At 37.6% G+C, this 18895-nt stretch overlaps 1 protein-coding gene across 1 annotated transcript; it reads right to left on the minus strand.

Annotated features, from left to right (window-relative positions):
- Positions 1 to 6811: 6811 nt before the first annotated feature.
- Positions 6812 to 10828, minus strand: LOC133732351 (zinc finger CCCH domain-containing protein 14-like). The gene is made up of 3 exons (XM_062159889.1): positions 10583 to 10828; positions 9026 to 9086; positions 6812 to 7911 (listed from the first exon to the last, which is right to left on the minus strand). Exons 1-3 carry the CDS (start codon positions 10665 to 10667, stop codon positions 7155 to 7157), a joined length of 903 nt encoding a protein of 300 aa, XP_062015873.1. The 5' UTR covers positions 10668 to 10828; the 3' UTR covers positions 6812 to 7154.
- Between the last annotated feature and the right edge of the window lie 8067 nt (positions 10829 to 18895).

An 18895-nucleotide genomic window follows, 5' to 3' on the forward strand; every position in this document is an offset into this window, starting at 1 on the left:
TCATTTCTCCAATGCACATCCTTTTTTATTTTGATTATTGGAGGCTTTTTGAAACGAATTATCCGTCAGCAAAAGTGTGTTGATTATTATATGTAATTTCTGCCAAAGTTACATGGATCGGGTAGCCGCTACTATTTTTTTTATTGATAGTAATTTCGATGAAATTTCATCGGCATAAGCTTCCTCTTTTTTGTTATGACAAAAATTTGTCGATGAATAATTTGTCTGCAAAGAAAAAATTTGTCGAACTCTCTCTCTCTCTCTCTCAATTTCATTCTAATAAACTACATTTACAAACTGATCATAATTACAAACCCACTAAGGAATTCCAACCAACGACAAACATCAATAGACTAATACTAAGTCTCCTCACTCGAGAGATGATAGAATGACATGTCAATGTATCCAACGACAAGGACAAGATTGGCCTATCGAGTCAAATTGACCAATATAGTCAGCAACTCAGCATGAACTGGTACATGTGACCACAGTAGAGAACTGGTGGGCAATTCTAGGATCTCCTGATCACATCAATGCAAGCTGCCAAGCTGGTAATGAAACGCACGACCTTAAGCCGGTCACAAACTAGGTTATGAACAAAAGACCAGCTATCCAAATGTAAGCAACCACCAGAATCCATGAAGACAACCAAAACTAGAAAGAATATGGACTTATTTGAGATCTAAACCCAAATAAAAAAAAAATAGAGATAAATAAAAACATCAAAGAAACGACAACTATAACTGAAAAGAGGCCACAACCTTATTATGTTTGTCACCATCTTGGAAAATATTACCAATAACGATCTGCAGCTTCGAGCACTGATCGCCACGCCAATCTGCACCATAAGAATAGTGATCTACACTTGTTGATCCACTTTGCACCAAAGATTCCCCGAACTGCTTCATTCCTATCTCGAATGCAGAACCATCGATCTTGATCAATAGTTCCTTCTTCGACATCCCACTCTCCATCTACAAATCACCTTAGTCAACAACCGCGTCAAACTATGTCATAGTCCGACGACGCAAAGAGGCGCCTATCGAATGGGAAGAAAAGAGGAGGGAGGCTCGGCTAGAGTTTTCACTACGTTGGAATCTAGGTATGTCTAATTTTTTTTCTTTTTTTTATGGGAACTCTTCTTCTTTTTTTATGGCTTCCAAACAATTTATCAGGTTCATCCCTGTTTTATTTTCTTACAGAAGACTTTTGGCGAAAGACATTTCAACGGCAAATGTGTGTCTCTTTTTATATCTCACTTTTTATGGTGGCCTTTGGGTTGGGGAACATAGCCCCATGGTTGACACTACCTTGTACCTGAGTCACTTAGTCGACATGCATGTGGATGTTCGACCCAAAATGCTCCAAACTTAGCCTATTTCCCAACTGTACCTGGGTCACTCAGCCTAAATCTAGACCCTAGCGCATTGATCCTAACCCCTTGCTTGGACAAAAAACCTGCTTTAGCCCTAAACCCTATAGTTGGGTCAAACCCCTAGAACTTTACCTTAGTCAAGTCTCAACGCTCCTAATCTTTTTTTTTTTTGATCGGGTTAGTTGTTAGTAACTCACACACCCATGCATGCAGTGGTATCCCAGCGCCAGGACACCTGCACCGACATTGAGGCGAAAGCCTGGCAAAGCCAGACTAATCCACTGCACCGCAGACGCACGAACCCAAAGGGTCCCTCAAATCTGCTGGCCACGGGATGGAGCTGGGATTCGAACGCTAGACTTGGGGGTTCCAGACTAGGTCATTCGACCAACACACCACACCACGTGGTTTCAACGCTCCTAATCTTGACTTCCAATTTCTAAAAATAAGTTATTTGTATTTTTAAGGAAAATAAATCATACATGATTAGTCATATTAATTTAAAATTGTTTTTACGTAAATTTGGAAATGATTCGTTATGCATAATTAAATAATTAATTGTTCATTCCAAAATATTAATATTCCTTATTTACGTACCGCTCAACCAACCACCAAAAGAGCCAAAAAGGTATCAAAATCTAAGTCTTATCATTGAGATTTAAAAGTGGATAATTTGTCATATGGATACCAGTACATCACCATGGTCATAATTAACTGTACAAAATGTACGTATAAAAATTGTTCAAGCCAATTTTCAGACCAAACAAAAGTTCAAGTCAATTACTAGACCAAAACAACGTTGATCAAGTCAATTTTTTTTGTTCTAATTTAATCTTTCAAAACCCTCAGAAAAAGAAAAGTTGAATTTTCACGGTTTTAATTGTTGATAGCATGCACATGCACGTACCCTAGCCTTCAACATTTGCCTTTGCATCTTGGCCGGAAATTGATCGGAACTCTAATATGGCTGTGAACCACAGTGATCTGTATGCTTACTTCACATGTATTTTACTAGTATACACGTCCAGACGCAGACTACAAAGTAATTATCTGAAGATTAGATTAGAGCAAGCATGGAACTTAGTCGATCAAAAGTTTCCAGCAGTGTTAATACATGAGGGTTAAATTATTTGACATACCTTTTAAGACTACCGACGCTCACATCTGGTTAAGTTTCAGGCATTATGCCAACCCAAAATTTTTAATGCATACTGAGTTACTGACAAAAATCACCATAACTGCCAAATAAATTAAAGGTGAAAACATGGATGCTGTGTTGTGAAAACCTTCAATCTACATTAATAACTGGAGCCTATCTTTCTATTAGTCCAATTGAACTTGATTATTCAAATTTTCAGAATTCAAATGACATTGTTCTTGATCTTTCTTGGGTTAATTCATTGTCTTAAATTGAGATCTAAGGGGGTAATATAAACATAATGGAATGAAAACCAGGTGAGTAGAATTATGTATGTAGACACGTGTATCACATTGCAGTGGTGGGTATTGATCAATCTATTTTTATTTTAATTTGGTTAAGTATTGGTATTCTATTCTGTATGGCAATGAATTGAGGGATAGAGTTTTCCTTTTGTTCTGTTGGACATTCCATAAAAGACCAAAACTGTACCCCTTTTACCATCATATAAATCCTGCCTTTCATTTTCATTTCAGGCACTCCATAAAAATTGAGCGTCTCACTTTCAAGTCTCTCTTCCTCAGCCCTTTTTCTCCCCAAACTTTTCAAGTCAATCCCCTTTTTGGTGTACATGTAAGTATGTGTGTGTGTGTGTGTGTGTGTGTGTGTGTGTGTGTGTGTGGTACTAGTAGCAGCAGTAGCCAGCGAGCTAGCTGATTTGATCAATGATCATCTTGTGAGATCAATTAATCTAATATCATATGCATGTTATATCTATGAAATTAGATTCATTTACCTTGTCTACTTTGATTTTCGAAATTGATACTTGATCATGAGATATCCATCAGAGAATGGTTAAATCTTTCATACCTCAAAAAGGATCAATAAGGAAAATGGTAGATCCATTTATTTGGAGATGATTTGATCCTTCTTTCTTTTGGTTGAAAGGGATATGTTCTTGGTTAACTACTATTTGCAAAAGATTTTTTTAATATATGAATCTGTTGAGATTTTGTTTATTTCCATGATGTGATATATGAGTTTCATGATCGATCTACACGATGTGTATGCCCAAATTGACATACGGCGCCTCTCAATGATATGGATCGTGTTGATTTTTATTCTGAGATAGATTCTGTCAATTCTTTTGATCAGATCTTTCGATCTTGTCTAAAATTAAAGAAAATTTTAAATTTACATTTGTCGGACATGCGTACACCTCCGATCATCGTGGGTCAAAGAAAATTTTAAATTTACATTCGTCGGACATGCATACACCTCCGATCATTGTGGGTCATTGGTTACGTGGATTCCGTCATACAATCAACATAATCAACGATGATGAGGGACGTGACTCACTGCCAGAGGCCTACTCTGATCTTGTTAACACACGTACAATGACATTGTTTATATGGCTGTTTTTGTTAGTTTTTCTCAAAATTATTGGGGGCAAAAATTTCAAAAAGGAAATATGCCTACAGATCCCAAAATTTGAAACCCTCCGAGATTGAGGGTTGTAATTTTATTTTGATATAGTGATAAGTTATTAGAACTATGAGATAGATTCATTGTTTTTTTTTTTTCCCTTGATAGAGTAATGTTAGAAATTCAAAATTTTCATTCGTTTATTGGTACTGGGGTTTCGGAAGTATAAAGATAAATGCTTTATTGATGAGTCTCTAATTCCACACGCACAAACACACTCTAAATCCCTTTGTCTTAATGATGTCCTTTTGTTCTAAGCTAATGAAACGTTTTGCTCTTCTGTAGTTTGCGTCAGCCTTTCCATATCATTTTGTGTTCTCTCCATCATATCTTTCAGTTTCCAAATTTTCATGCATGACTAGTCATGCACACTCCAATTTCTCTCTGTGCAGAATCATTAAGAATTTCAATTTAAATCTTTGCGCTTCAAACTAATTAAATTGACTAACTAGCTTTCATATTATCTGTGCTAGCTTATTACCAACTTCAGAAGATGGATCAAGTTGACTTAACGCTGAAACTAAGCTTACCGTCTATCCAGGATGACGATCATCCTGATGAAGTTCCTCAGGATGTTCCTCAACATCTCAATGCACATGGTTCTTACGATATTAATCAGGTATTGATATATCTCTGATCTTTAGTTAGCTAGTGAACTATATAATATTTGTGAGTAGTAAAACAATGAAGATTGATTTACAAGTAGCATGTACGTATGTATATGTGTGTTTAGAAGGTTGTTAAACACATTGCCTTTAGCTCTTTCTTATATACATTATATGTTGTTCATCGTGCTTGCTACATGAATTAAATATGAAATGACTTCTTTGAAGTGTTTCATATTCATGAATGTTTGGCTGGTGCTATTTATGTTGTCATTTAACAATGTATAGTATACACAATAATAGACTCAAAGTGTAGCCTCTGTGTTCAATTATTAGCACTGTCTTTACAAATAATATATGCAGTTACTAATTAATAACAGAAAGTTGGTTAAATGCATGTAGTATACTTCATTACGACAACATCTATAAAAAGGAATTTGCTACTTTCCCATAAACTTTCTTTTGAAAACATTTGCAAAGATAGTGTTTGTTCTAGAGTAATAATATGACAGTAATGCTATTGTCATTTTCGATATGATCATCTAGCCCTCCTATTTGTTTTTCTATTTTATTTTATTTTTTCCTTTATTTTTATTTTTTATTTTTTATTTTTTATTTTTTATTTTTTATTTTTTATTTTTTATTTTTTATTTTTTATTTTTTATTTTTTATTTTTTATTTTTTATTTTTTATTTTTTATTTTTTATTTTTTTTTGGAAAAACGGATGAGACACCCCCCATTTGTTTTTGGAAAATGGACTAGGGATAGGAATCATACGATAGATTAGAGATTTGATACTTTCTTTAATGCAACAAAAGAAAAACATTAAGAAAAAAACCCTTTGATCTAGTAATTGTAGTATCCCCACTTATCCGTAAAACCCTAGTCCTAGTGTTTAGTCTAACATGCATGTGTAGATTCAGTAAACATGTGTTGAAGACCATGACCTTAAATAATTAGAATATTTTTTTCTCATTACAATTAAATTGATCATTTGTTGCATTGATCAACTGTTTAGGGCTTGGGTTTTGGATCTGCTGTATCTGCTGGCAATGCTCATGCGTCACAATACTCTGCAATGAGCATAACTGACTTCCAGAGGTCAGTCTCTGTTACCGAAAGAAGGCAACAGAGACTTACTCCCCCAACAGAAATGAGGGAATTTTGTGTCCTAAATGTATCCCACAACAAAGGCAAGGTCGGGGGATCTAGAAAAAAGAACACAACGCGCTGTCAACGCCCTGCGCCAAAAATTGATAATCAGAATAGGACCTGTACAAACTTCAATTGTCGGGTCAGCGAAACTCCAATGTGGCGTAGAGGACCTCTGGGGCCAAAGGTAAGTTCAAGTTAACCATGTTCGTGTGTGTGTGTGTGTGTTTGTGCGTTATCACTATATTACTTGGTTACTCCTGCTAGTGGAGCTTCACTGATTTAGACTCTCTCTTTTTTATGCTCGCAGACACTTTGCAACGCTTGCGGGATCAAGTATCGCAAGCTCAAGCTCAAGGAGAAGCAAGGGGAGGGAACTTCAGGAGAGGGCAGCTCTAATTGATCAGAAGAAGCAGGCACAGAAGAATCCTGGGTGTTAGACTTGGGTCTCAATAATAATATTTCTTAATCTTACGAAACAGAAACTTGAAGCTTTAATTTCCAAGTATGCTTTATGGGATGAGAATGATGATACTCATAAATATTGGTTTTTTAAGTTATGGTTTGCCTCAATATATGACGATGGTTAGTCTATGAATAAATTTCTAGTTCATTATTTTCCTTACAATTGACTGAAATCATAGAATTTGTGTTGATATCTTAAATAGTCCTTATGATTTTGGTCATCATTGGCTAGGCCAGTGACCTCTATAGATTTTGTAATTGTTAAAAGTCTTTTTTTTCTGCAGAAATCAGATGTAGAAATAAGCAGTTTATTTGGTTCAAGTATTTCCGCCTAAACTGAAAAGGCAACAGCCCAGTTCACGGGTTAGTTTGGACTTGGCCTAGAGAGTAAAGTAAGAAAACTATTGCTTCATAAGTTCATGTCTTTCAGATCTTTGCCTCTACAGCTTAATCATTTACACTGTATATAAAGCCACAAGGACTTGTGTCATTTCAACACCAAGCTTTCCAGATGAAAATGGGGGTACAACTCGGGTACGTTTATTCCAATCTAATGTTTGCATAATACTATTTGAATGAGAAAACTTAAATGAAAGCCCTAACCATCAAAACATCTTTTATCTTCTTCATTTTAATCAAAACAAAACTAAGGCAGCCAACAACAGCATTCTCCACAGAACATGCTGCAGGCAGCAGGGCAACCTGTAGTTACACTACATAGTTCAACCAAGAAAACTCCGAATGATTCGGAAAGACGAGTGGGAAGAGTAGGAGCAGATATGGCAAACTACTAAATTTCCCCAATATTAACCCCTGGAAAACTAAGGAGAACTGCACTCTTAAAAAAAAAAATCCAGGAACACAAATAATGCTGTAAGAACTGTATCCTACAAGAAATTGGTACGGGAACAAGATGAGAAGTACTGAAAGAAATCACATCCCTCCCCTGCGCAATTCTTCAGCCCCATGTGCAAAGTGGCACCTGTCACCAAATGTGCATTGACCTTTAGTAAAATTCTCGCAAAGCTTAGTCTTGAAGTTACTACTTCCTTGAGAAGCCCCCATAGAAGGATTTCTCATGTGAGGTCCAGCAGCTGAGCTCACGTTCACAATAATATCTTGAACCATGGCACTGGCATCTTTAATCTGATCAAAAGTACCCTCAAGCTCAATGTTCCTCAGCTTCGGGTCTGACTCATGCTCTCTTATAGAAAGCTTTGCTCCAGTCACACGACAAATCTGCTTTGAGTTCAGACCATTTTTTCCAATTATGGCTCCGGCGAGGGAAGCATCTACACTAATCTTAGCATTGGCAATGGCCCCAAATCTACCTGCACCTCCATGACTTGGTGGGGGAGGCTCATTCCGACCTCCCATCCTTCCATGCATTGCTCCCCCACCACGAGGATCATCATAAGATTGAGCAGTGGGCCTCCCAAGCTCATATTCACCGTGAGCAAAATGACATTTATCTCCAAACTTGCAACCTTCAGCTGTGTTGTATTTGTTGCATAACCGTGTCTTGACAGCTGGTGGAGAAGAACCATCTGGAAATGATGGTGGGGCTGCTGAATGTCTGGGAGGAGGTGGATGAGTTGGGTTGCTACCAGTCATCTGAGATACAGCTTTGACGCCACCAGGAACATAATGCAAGAAGTGACATCCCTCTCCAAAAGGGCAACCAGAAGTGCTGTATAAAAACAACAAATTTTATGAGCCCACAAAGTAATCAATCACATTATAACTGTCATATAGCTCCAGATTAGAAAGTTCACATGATTCAAGCTTACAAGATTTTTCAGAATTGGTGAACTGAATATTCAGCAAAGACAATTATCTACAGCTATTTCGCTATTAATTGTATACCAAGCATTAGATATTGATCGATTTCCTGCAGTGAATGTCTTCCACTTATACACAAGGAAAAGACATGCTAAACAATTGGAATCATAATCTGATGCAAGGAATGAGGGAAAAAGAACCAAAATAGCATTGGCCTGTTCCCCCCATGGGTTTATTCCCCTTCCTACTACTACAGCAAAAAGAAAGTTCATATATTTATAATTTCGTACTAGTGGTATAATTTGTTTGAATTTATCTGTTATGTGAGTTGCCACTGAACTCCTCTTCTGTTCCTAAACCAGAAATTCCAATGATGAAAGAGAGTTCTTAAGCCTATGACATAACTTAAACAATTGAATGAGTATATACAACTTGAAAAATTTCAACTGTGGCAGACAAGTTAACACATTTGCAGATTCACTATAAAGGACCAGCGAAAATTCCACATCAAAGGCTGCCAAAAGATGATGTTTTACTAACTGAGGCTTGAAACATGGCACAATTGACAACAATATCTGTTTTTTCTTTCCCAGATCAACCTTTCCCGTCATGTCTGAGACAAACCAATTCAGTTTACTTTTGTTTCATAGTCTGAACACATAGAATAACCTGCTTCACAACTTAGTAGGCAACTCAGCAACCCATGACATTGATTCGACTTGAAAGTGATGCAAAACAAATTAAACATAACCGCAACATACAGGACAATTCTGCGTCCCAAAACACAGCATCAAATTTTTTAGAATATTCGACCGTTGTCACTCAACCATATCTGTTCAGTCTTTGTTATCATGATTAGAACAGAGTTCGACCTGTATCACAGCTTTAACTGCCCATTCCGTTAGTCCAAATTGCAATACTTTTGCTCACAAAATCGCATCACTTTTTTTACGAATTTATATAAATTATCAATATGGAAAATTAAATTAGACTATTGATTTTAGATAAGTTAAGATTATAACCTGAAAAACTTTGTGCATGGCTTCGATTTGCTTCCTATACCAGTTGAAAAGGACTCCATTTCTGTTGCACAACATTAATTAATTTCCCTCAGTTATATTTACAGTGAGTTATTAATCCTCAGAACTTTAAAGATATCCAACATCAAGTTACCATTTTTATCACTAACAAAAGATATACAAACAACAAATTCCATTCAAGAATCCAAATGGTCAAAGAACACCCATTATACTGTTGAACGCAAACCTCTAAATTCTAGGTACTTGAACCAACAAAAAGCTTGCAGAACTTTATCAATGATATATAGATCATGGTTGTTCAACATATGAGTTTCAATAAACAAGATAATCAAGTTGAAAATCTTCCACTGTAGCGTTTGAGTGAAGTTTAAAATCACAAAAACCCATAAGCAGATATTCCAAACATTCCATAACAAAGAAAGGGGGGCAGGACAAACAACTAATCATAGGATGGAGGAAGTGGAAGGAACCGTAGGTTTAAGGGATAGAGTTCATGTTTGAGTATCATTGTGGCCTCAATCTCAACTGAATTTTGGATGTAGCTGTTTTCCTCATTCATGCGCATTTGAGGGTCCTGGTCTCTCCATAATGGTGAAGCTTAATCTAGTTATGTTCTCATTGAGATAATTTGGAACTGGTTTTGATGTTTTAGAAGCTGTTGGTAATGTATCTTGTATAAATAGTAGCTTGTCTACTTTCACTGTACTTTCGTTCATCAATTATCAAAATATATATGGAACCAGAGAACAAAAAAAAAATATAGACAATTCCATTTACACCAAAATTCTTTTCTAGAATTTTCAAACATGCCCCCAAACTCTTTAGACATAAGAGTTCCAAAACTTAAAATGGAACTTTATATACCCAACAAAGAATCTTATTGAACCACAAAGCGAACAATTCTGCTAAAAACTTGAGATCATCCACAAAATACTGACTAAACATGCCTAAATAGTGTAGCAATTTTCCCAACAAACAGATGAGATACCAAGCAAAAACAGCGTTCCAACAGAAAGTTGAAAACATATTGCCAAATCTTGCTCCACTACGAAGAATCCACTTTAAAGTGCCCTCACACCACAATATATTCAATTAAACGAGTTGCCTAGTGCCCAATTTATGTGTTCTGGAACATAAATCCTGCCAACTCCAAAAAACAAACAAAGCTACTTAAACTTCTCTCTCTCTAAAATTTCCTACACAAACTAAACTGAGCTCAATTCCTTACTTCAAAATTTCAGCTCAAGATTCATTTCTTCTCAGATTCGATTTCATTCAACGAAGCTCAACACTAAGATTTCAAATCTTCAGCCCTAAACTTAAATTCCCGCAACTCAATCACGCTGATTCAGCTTTCCACTCTCTCACTACTCCAACCGAGATTGAATCACACACAAAATGCACAAAGCAGAACAAAGCACATCACGAAACCCTAACTTCATGCATAAAACTCACACATAGATACAGCACACACATATATAGATATGCATAAGGCTTCAAAGACAAGCGAGCAGAGCTGAGAGCAATGTGAAAACGAACCTGGCTTGGATTTCTTGAAGCCGCCATTGCCGTTAAACGACGCCGCTTCGTGCCTGCCTCGCTTGCGACCACCGCCGAAGTCCATTAAAGCTCAGAAGAGAGCAACCAAGTTCAGATAGGGAACCGTGACAAGGCTCGAGAGAGAGAGTGAGAACCAGAGAAACCCTAGCGGAGAGAGAGAGGGGGAGAAAATAAGGATTGAAATTTTCTTTTGGGTCTTAGGGTTCGTGAAAAGAGGGGAAAAGCGGACATGAAATTGGAATTTAAATGCGGTTGATAATTTTTTTTTTTTTTTTTTTTTTTGGGTAAGTAAATCTTACGACGACTGTCGTCCTGTGACTGTGATGGAGAGTTCACGTGCTATCCGTGTGACGTTATCATTGAAATCATGTTTGGGATCCCACTGATGTTTGGGAATCCGAATCTGATGAGATACGTCACAGCAATGCGTTTATTGGGCTTACGACATTGTTTAGTTGATGGGCTTGATTTACAAAACAAAATGTTGATGGGCTTATGTGAGAACTGAAATGTTGATGGGCCCTCTGTTCAAAACTGACCAAACTGATTGATCCAAGGTTTTTTGTGTCTAAATAATATATTTATTATCCCGAACAAAACCGATTTTGAACAGATTTAGTTTGGTTTCACTAGTGACTCAAACTGGCACTAACTGAATAAAGGGTCAATTTGTAAGGGAAATTGTATAATGTGTTAACGTATGACATGCATACAATTGCCTTAAAGTGGTTAAATAAGTCCTCAAAATAGTAAAATTAATCCTCAAACTGATAACATGAGTCCTTAAAGTGGGAAATTTTCTTAGTTACGACATGAGTCCTCAAGTGGTAAAATTAGTCCTTAAAATGATAAAATGAGTCCTCAAATTGATAAAAATAGTTGATATATATGAGAAATATTAACATATCATGACCTTACTCAATTTGTAAATTGAAAATGCTTTCCTTTTTTTTTTTTTTTTTTTCCTCAAGTACTAGGTTTCGAAACCTTCCAACTTGTTGCAATCTTTAACCACAAAACTAGAAGGAAAGTTCAATTATGTGTTCATGTTCAGTATTAGCAAGGGACAAGCACGAACTATATAGTTTAAGGTCAATCACCCATAACTAGGACTGTCCATTTCTAAGCCTAATACAAATCCGGGTGATTAAAAATCATGTTGACCCTAGGTGATCTGGTTAACATGATCCAAGGCCGGCCATGTGAGGCAGCCATCTCAAGCCACCGGTTCCTGGGGGCCTCCGATTTGTCTACTTACTCAAAGGATGCTATATGTAATTTTATTGAAATCATTACTACGGAGTGAAACATCAGCCCAACGGTTAAAAAAATGTAGTGTTTTTCATGATGAGCGTGTTCGTCTTCTTTTTTGTCCTGAGCCTATTGTCGGAACTCTCTAAACCTCTCATCATTCAAAGCTTCAGCAACTTTCATTATAGAAGCATACATAGACTACTAATTTTGTTAGTGAAGGTGATTGCAGTTTTACCAAGGCCGGTAAAGTTAACCTTAGTGAACAAAGCTTATATATATAAATTGTAATTAGTCATGATATGTACAAATACACACACATTATTAATTATGAATATCTAGATTATATATAAAGAGCAGATTCAAATCACTTGTGCATATATTTTTGATCTGAACCACCGATCACCTTTAAACATATACGGTACATGCATGAACAGCTTTATTTATTAGCTACTAATTTACACCGAAGTATAAGCTAGCTAGCGAGGCTACTAACGTCGAAACCGTTTTTGGTCATATTCTTTGATCTCAAACCCTCCAAAGGCCAGAGCTGCATCCTTGCTGTTAATAACACCGGCCTGCTGAGGACGTGGTCTTCCGGCTAGTATGTGATGAGGATGAGCTCGAGGTTGGTGATGATCTTCATGAGAATAAGGAAACGGAGTACTGATTCCCCCTCCTGCAGTGGGCCGGCCATAGTACTTGTCTAGTATAGCAAAAGCCTCCACCCCAAGCTTTTCTAGGTCTTCTTGCGTTGCCATATATGATGCTCAAGTATAATTGGAAAATATAGAGATGCACAAATATGTTAGTTTTCTTTTCTGTTTCGATATCAATCAAGGTTCGAAACCCAGCTTCAGCTGCTGGGCTAGAATGTTTTTTTACATTGAACTTTTTGAATAGAAGTCTCTAGCCTAGAGTTTTTTTTTTTGTCCAAATATACTACTTATTTAATCAATAGAATAAATAAATACACATTGAACTTTTTCTTTTCTTCTTTATTTTGTCCAAATACACAATAGAATAAACCAATATGAATAATGCATTACTAGTTACCCAAAAAAAATTATTACTTGAACACTTAATGTCAATTTATTCGAGATTTCGCCTCAGGCCACACAAATCTCAGGACTAGCCCTGACATGACCGTTAAACAGCCGGGTCTTGTCGGCCGGGCCATAGATAACCTGCATGCATAACCACAAGATTGAATAAATTTTCAAGTGAAATATAGATATATGGTATTTATATAGCTTGTAGTGCGAGGTCATTGATTTTAGAAATTAGCTTTTGCTATGTAATTTAATTACAAACCCTTATGGCAATCAGTCTTAGGGTTTGATCCTAACATTCACCAAACACGGTATTATTTGTACCCATGTCGAGCCAAGAGTAAAGGCTCATATATTCCATAGCTAGCAGAGAGGTAATGAATTAGCATCTTCTTTTCTGTGTGAAAATGGTTTACGATCGACAATTTAATTGTCACAGATAGAGATCGAGTACTGGATGATGATGTAGCCCAGAGAGCCTTTCGTGCATGGCCTCTCCTTTTTAGATTCCTTCCGAGTCATACACAACCGACTCATATCTAGAAAAGAGATGTATATATCAACCAAGCTGTATTATCACATAGGCTAACAACGATCGATGTAATATTTGTGATAGCTAGCTAGCTAGCTAGGAGATGGATGTACGTCAAGTCTCAATCAACTTGGGATGCAAATGATCGATAATACATGCATGGTGTTGCGTATGGATCGAAATCTGATAGGGTCAATTTAGCGATGTTAATAACGTGTTAGTGTGATCCACATTTAATTGGTCCGGCCGGCGCACCAATATAATTATTTCAACTCAATTCAAATTTGAGTATTTAATCCGAAACACTTCACCAAGTGCTCTTATTCTTCAAGAATTTGAGTAGTCTAACTTCTATGATATAATGGACACGACATGATCGACCTAATATTACAAAAATTCTAATATGGACCATGGTTCAGGTGGACCACGGTTAAATTGGGCGCGTCAGCAGCACGCGCGGCTTAGTGGCGAGTGAAATCGTGGATGGATGGAATCTGAGGTCGTGGGTCCCATTGCCCTGCCACTCTACGCGCCTGAATTGGGCGACTTATATGTACTCGCCAAGCTCCGTTTAATCTCGTTCCTTCCACCCTCGAGGGTTCGCTCCGCTTCCGTCCTCTTCCATAAACCAGCAGAACAGAAACAAATGGTCGAATGGTCTGTTGTTGTTCTATTATACCAGAAAAAAAATCGATCAAACCATTCCATCCATCAAACAAACTGCCTTCCATTCCATTAAACCATCACCGAAACAAAATCGATGGGCTGTTGTTTTTTTTTTTTTTGGTTAAAAATCGATGGGCTGTTGTTGTTCTAATATACCAAAAACAAGCTGCAATTTCAATCAATGCAGAAACAAGCTGCAATTTCAAACAATGCCGAAACAAACTGCAATTTCAAACCATGCCGAAACAAACTGCAATTTCAATTTTTCGGAATTGTGTATTACATCTCCTCTCCTTCCACTGATTCGAAATTGCCATTTCTTGTTGTAATACAAATTTCCGAAACCAATTGGACCCAGAGGAAGCAAAACCGCCGCTGGAAACAGTGGCCTCGGCGGTGGCCGGAAATCCCAAACACCAAATCTTCAAAACTTAATCTAAAACGAAACTAACTATGTGACGATGTGGACCTCGATGAGTAGACAAAGTTTCATACCTCATGCATGGCTAATCGTCCCCGGAATCGCCGGAAAACGCTTGAAAACCGGTAGAAAGCCGGAAGCTTTGAAGCTTCGATTCTCCTTGATCGTTCAGAAATGAGAAGAACCAAGAGCAGAGAGAAGTCGATGAAGAGGCGAGGTGAAGGGACTCGGTGCGACGGCGTGACATCGCCTGAAGCCGGAGTTATTATCGGGTTACTGTCGCCGGTGTCCGGGTCGAGAAAGTGACTAGTCTTCTGGGTATTGTAGGCCATATGTATGATTTCGATTAAGGGTTCAGATCAAACAGTGGAGAGTGGACGGTCCAGATCGCACCTCTTCAAAATTATTTTATAATAAATAATTTCTATTTCTGTAGAATATAATAAATAAATAATTTCTAAAATTCTAACACTTCTAAAAATCGTAATAAATAACTCGGGTGTCCGAAAAATTAGAAATAAATTCTCACAGACTCATCGTGATGCGTACTTTATTATCGTTTCCTAAGCCTTGGGTTCGTTAACGGTCTTACTGTTAGAAGTGCGGAGTTAATAGAAATAAGAAAAAATACTTAGTCGGTTGACCGAATGGATTGACGTCGTAACTATGACGGAATATTTCAAATTTTCAATCCAGAGCTTAAAATAATATACTTATCACATCTAACGGACGGTTTCTCGAGTGTACAATCCGATGACGCCCTTGCCCTTTGAAACTTGTAGTGAAAAAAAAATAGGGTTATTAAGTCTTAATTGGTTGACCGAGTGGACCGAAGTCATAACTATGACGGAATTTTTTGAAATTTGAACCCGAAGCATAAAATAATGTAATTGACAGATCTAACGGACGATGTCTAAATCTCACGATCCGATGACGCCCTTGCCTTTCGAAACTTGTATGGAAAAAAAATAGGGTTATTAAGTCTTAATTGGTTGACCGAGTGGACCGAAGTCATAACTATGACGGAATTTTTTGAAATTTGAACCCGAAGCATAAAATAATGTAATTAACAGATCTAACGGACGATGTCTAAATCTCACGATCCGATGACGCCCTTGCCTTTCGAAACTTGTATGGAAAAAAAATAGGGTTATTAAGCCTTAATCCTTTGACCGAGACGATCGACATCATAACAATGACGGATTTTTTCGCATTTTGGGCCCGAAGCAAAAAAAATGTATTTGACACATCTAATGGAATGATTCTCAAGTGTACTATCCGATGACGGCCTTGCCCTTTGAATCTTGTAGTGAAAAAAAAAAAAAAAAAAGGGTTATTAAACCTTAGTCGTTTGACCGAGCCGATCGACATCCTAACGATGACGGGGTTTTCCAAATTTTGAAACCGCAACCTAAACTAATATACTTGCCACATCTAACGGAAAGATTCTCAAGTGTATAATCAGATGACGGCCTTGCCCTTGGAATGTTGTATAGAGAAAATAGGGTTATTAAGCCTTAGTCATTTGACCGAGCCGATCGACATCCTATCGATGACGGATTTTTTCTAATTTTTAGAACTGAAGCCTAAAATAATGTACTTGTCACATCTGATGGAAGGATTCTCAAGTGTACGATTGGATGACGACCTTGCCCTTGGAATATTGTATAGAGAAAAAATAGGGTTATTAAGCCTTAGTCATTTGACCAGGCCGATCGACATCCTATTGATGACGGATTTTTCTGAAGTTTGGAACCAAGGCCTAAAATAATGTACTTGCCACATCTGACGGAATGATTCTCAAGTGTACGATTTGATGACGGTCTTGCCCTTGGAAGGTTGTGTAGAGAAAAAATAGGGTTATTAAGCCTTAGTTGTTTGACCGAGCGTGTCGACATTCTATCGATGACGGATTTTTCTGAATTTTGGAACCGAAGCCTAAAATAACGTACTTGCCATATCTGACGGAATGATTCTCAAGTGTACGATCCGATGACAGCCTTGCCCTTTGAAGCTTGTAGTGAAAAAAAAGAGGGTTATTAAGCCTTAGTTGTTTGACCCGGCTGATCGACATCTTATCGATGACAGATTTTTCTGAATTTTAGAACCGAAGCCTAAAATAATGTACTTGCCATATCTGACGGAAGGATTTTCAAGTGTACGATCTGATGATGGCCTTGCCCATGGAAGGTTGTATAGAGAAAATAGGGTTATTAAGCTTTAGTCGTTTGACCGGGCCGATCGACATCCTATCGATGACGGATTTTTCCAAATTTTGGAACCGAAGCTAGAAATAATGTACTTGACACATCTGACGGAAGGATTCTCGAGTGTACTATTTGATGACGGCCTTGCTCTTGGAAGGTTGTATAGAGAGAATAGGGTTATTAAGCCATAGTAGTTTGACCAAGCCGATCGACATCCTATCGATGACGGATTTTTCTGAATTTTAGAACTGAAGCCTAAAATAATATACTTGGCACATTTAACGGAAGGATTCTCAAGTACTCAATCTGATGACGGTCTTGCCCTTGGAAGGTAGTATAGAGAAAATAGAGTTACTAAGTCTTAGTCGTTTGACTGAGCCTATCGACATCCTATCGATGACGGATTTTTCTGAATTTTGGAACCGGAGCCTAAAATAATGTACTTGCTACATCTGACGGAAGGATTCTCAAGTGTACAATCTGATGATGGCCCTGCCCTTGGAAGGTTGTATAGATAAAAAATAGGGTTATTAAGTCTTAGTCGTTTGACAAGGCTGATCGACATCCTATCGATGAGGGATTTTTCCAAATTTTGGAATCAAAACCTAAAATAATGTACTTGACACATCTGGCGGAAAGATTCTCAAGTGTACTATTTGATGACGGCTTTGTCCTTGGAAGGTTGTATGGATAAAAAATAGGTTATTAAGCCTTAGTAGTTTGACCGAGTCTGTCGACGTCCTATCGATGACAGATTTTTCTGAATTTTGGAACCGAAGCCTAAAATAATGTACTTCCCATATCTGACGGAAGGATTCTCAAGTGTATGATCTGATGACGGTCTTGCCCTTGGAAGGTTGTATTGAGAAAATAGGGTTATTAAGCTTTAGTCGTTTGACCAGGCCTATCGACATCCTATCAAAGACGGATTTTTCTAAATTTTATAATCATAGCCTAAAATAATGTACTTGACACATCTGATGGAATGGAAGGATTCTCAAGTGCACTATTTGATGACGGCCTTGCCTTTGGAAGGTTGTATAGAGAAAATAGGGTTATTAAGCCTTAGTGGTTTGACCAAGCCGATCGACATCCTATCGATGACGGATTTTTCTGAATTTTGGAACCAAAGCCTAAAATAATGTACTTGCCATATTTGACGGAAGGATTCTCAAGTGCTCTATCTGATGACAGGCTTGCCCTTGGAAGGTTGTATAGAGAAACTAGGGTTAATAAGTCTTAGTCATTTGACCGAGCTTATCGACATCGTATCGATGACGGATTTTTCTGAATTTTGGAACCGAATCCTAAAATAATGTACTTGACACATCTGACGGAAGGATTCTTAAGTGTGTGATCAGATGATGGCCTTGCCCTTGGAAGGTTGTATAGAGAGAATAGGGTTATTAAGTTTTAGTCGTTTGACCAGGCTGATCGACATTCTATCGATGACGGATTTTTCTGAATTTTGGAACCAAAGCCCAAAATAATATACTTGCCACATCTGATGAAAGGATTCTCAAGTGTACGATCCGATGATGGCCTTGTCCTTTGAATGTTGTATAGAGAGAATACGGTTATTAAGCCTCAGTCGTTTGACCGAGCCTATCGACATCCTATAGATGACGGATTTTTCCGAATTTTGGAACATAAGCCTAACATAATGTACTTGCCACATCTCACGGAATGATTCTCAAGTGTACAATATGATGACGGCCTTGCCCTTGGAAGGTTGTATAGAGAAAAAATAGGGTTATTAAGCCTTAGTTGTTTGACCAGGCTGATTGACATCCTATCGATGACGGATTTTTCCAAATTTTGGAACCGAAGCCTAAAATAATAGACTTGCTACATCTGACGAAAGGATTCTCAAGTGTACGATCCGGTGATGGCCTTGCCCTTGGAAGGTTGTATAGAGAAAATACTGTTATTAAGCCTTAGTCGTTTGACCGAGCCGATCGACATCCTATCGATGACGGATTTTTCTGAATTTTGGAACATAAGCCTAAAATAATGTACTTGCCACATCTGACGGAATGATTCTCAAGTGTACGATCCGATGACAGCCTTGCCCTTTGAAGCTTATAGTGAAAAAAAAGAGGGTTATTAAGCCTTAGTTGTTTGACAAAGCCGATCGACATCTTATCGATGACGGCTTTTTCC

The sequence above is a fragment of the Rosa rugosa genome, chromosome 2 (genome assembly GCF_958449725.1).
Source record: "Rosa rugosa chromosome 2, drRosRugo1.1, whole genome shotgun sequence".
In the NCBI taxonomy this organism is placed as follows: Eukaryota; Viridiplantae; Streptophyta; class Magnoliopsida; order Rosales; family Rosaceae; genus Rosa; species Rosa rugosa.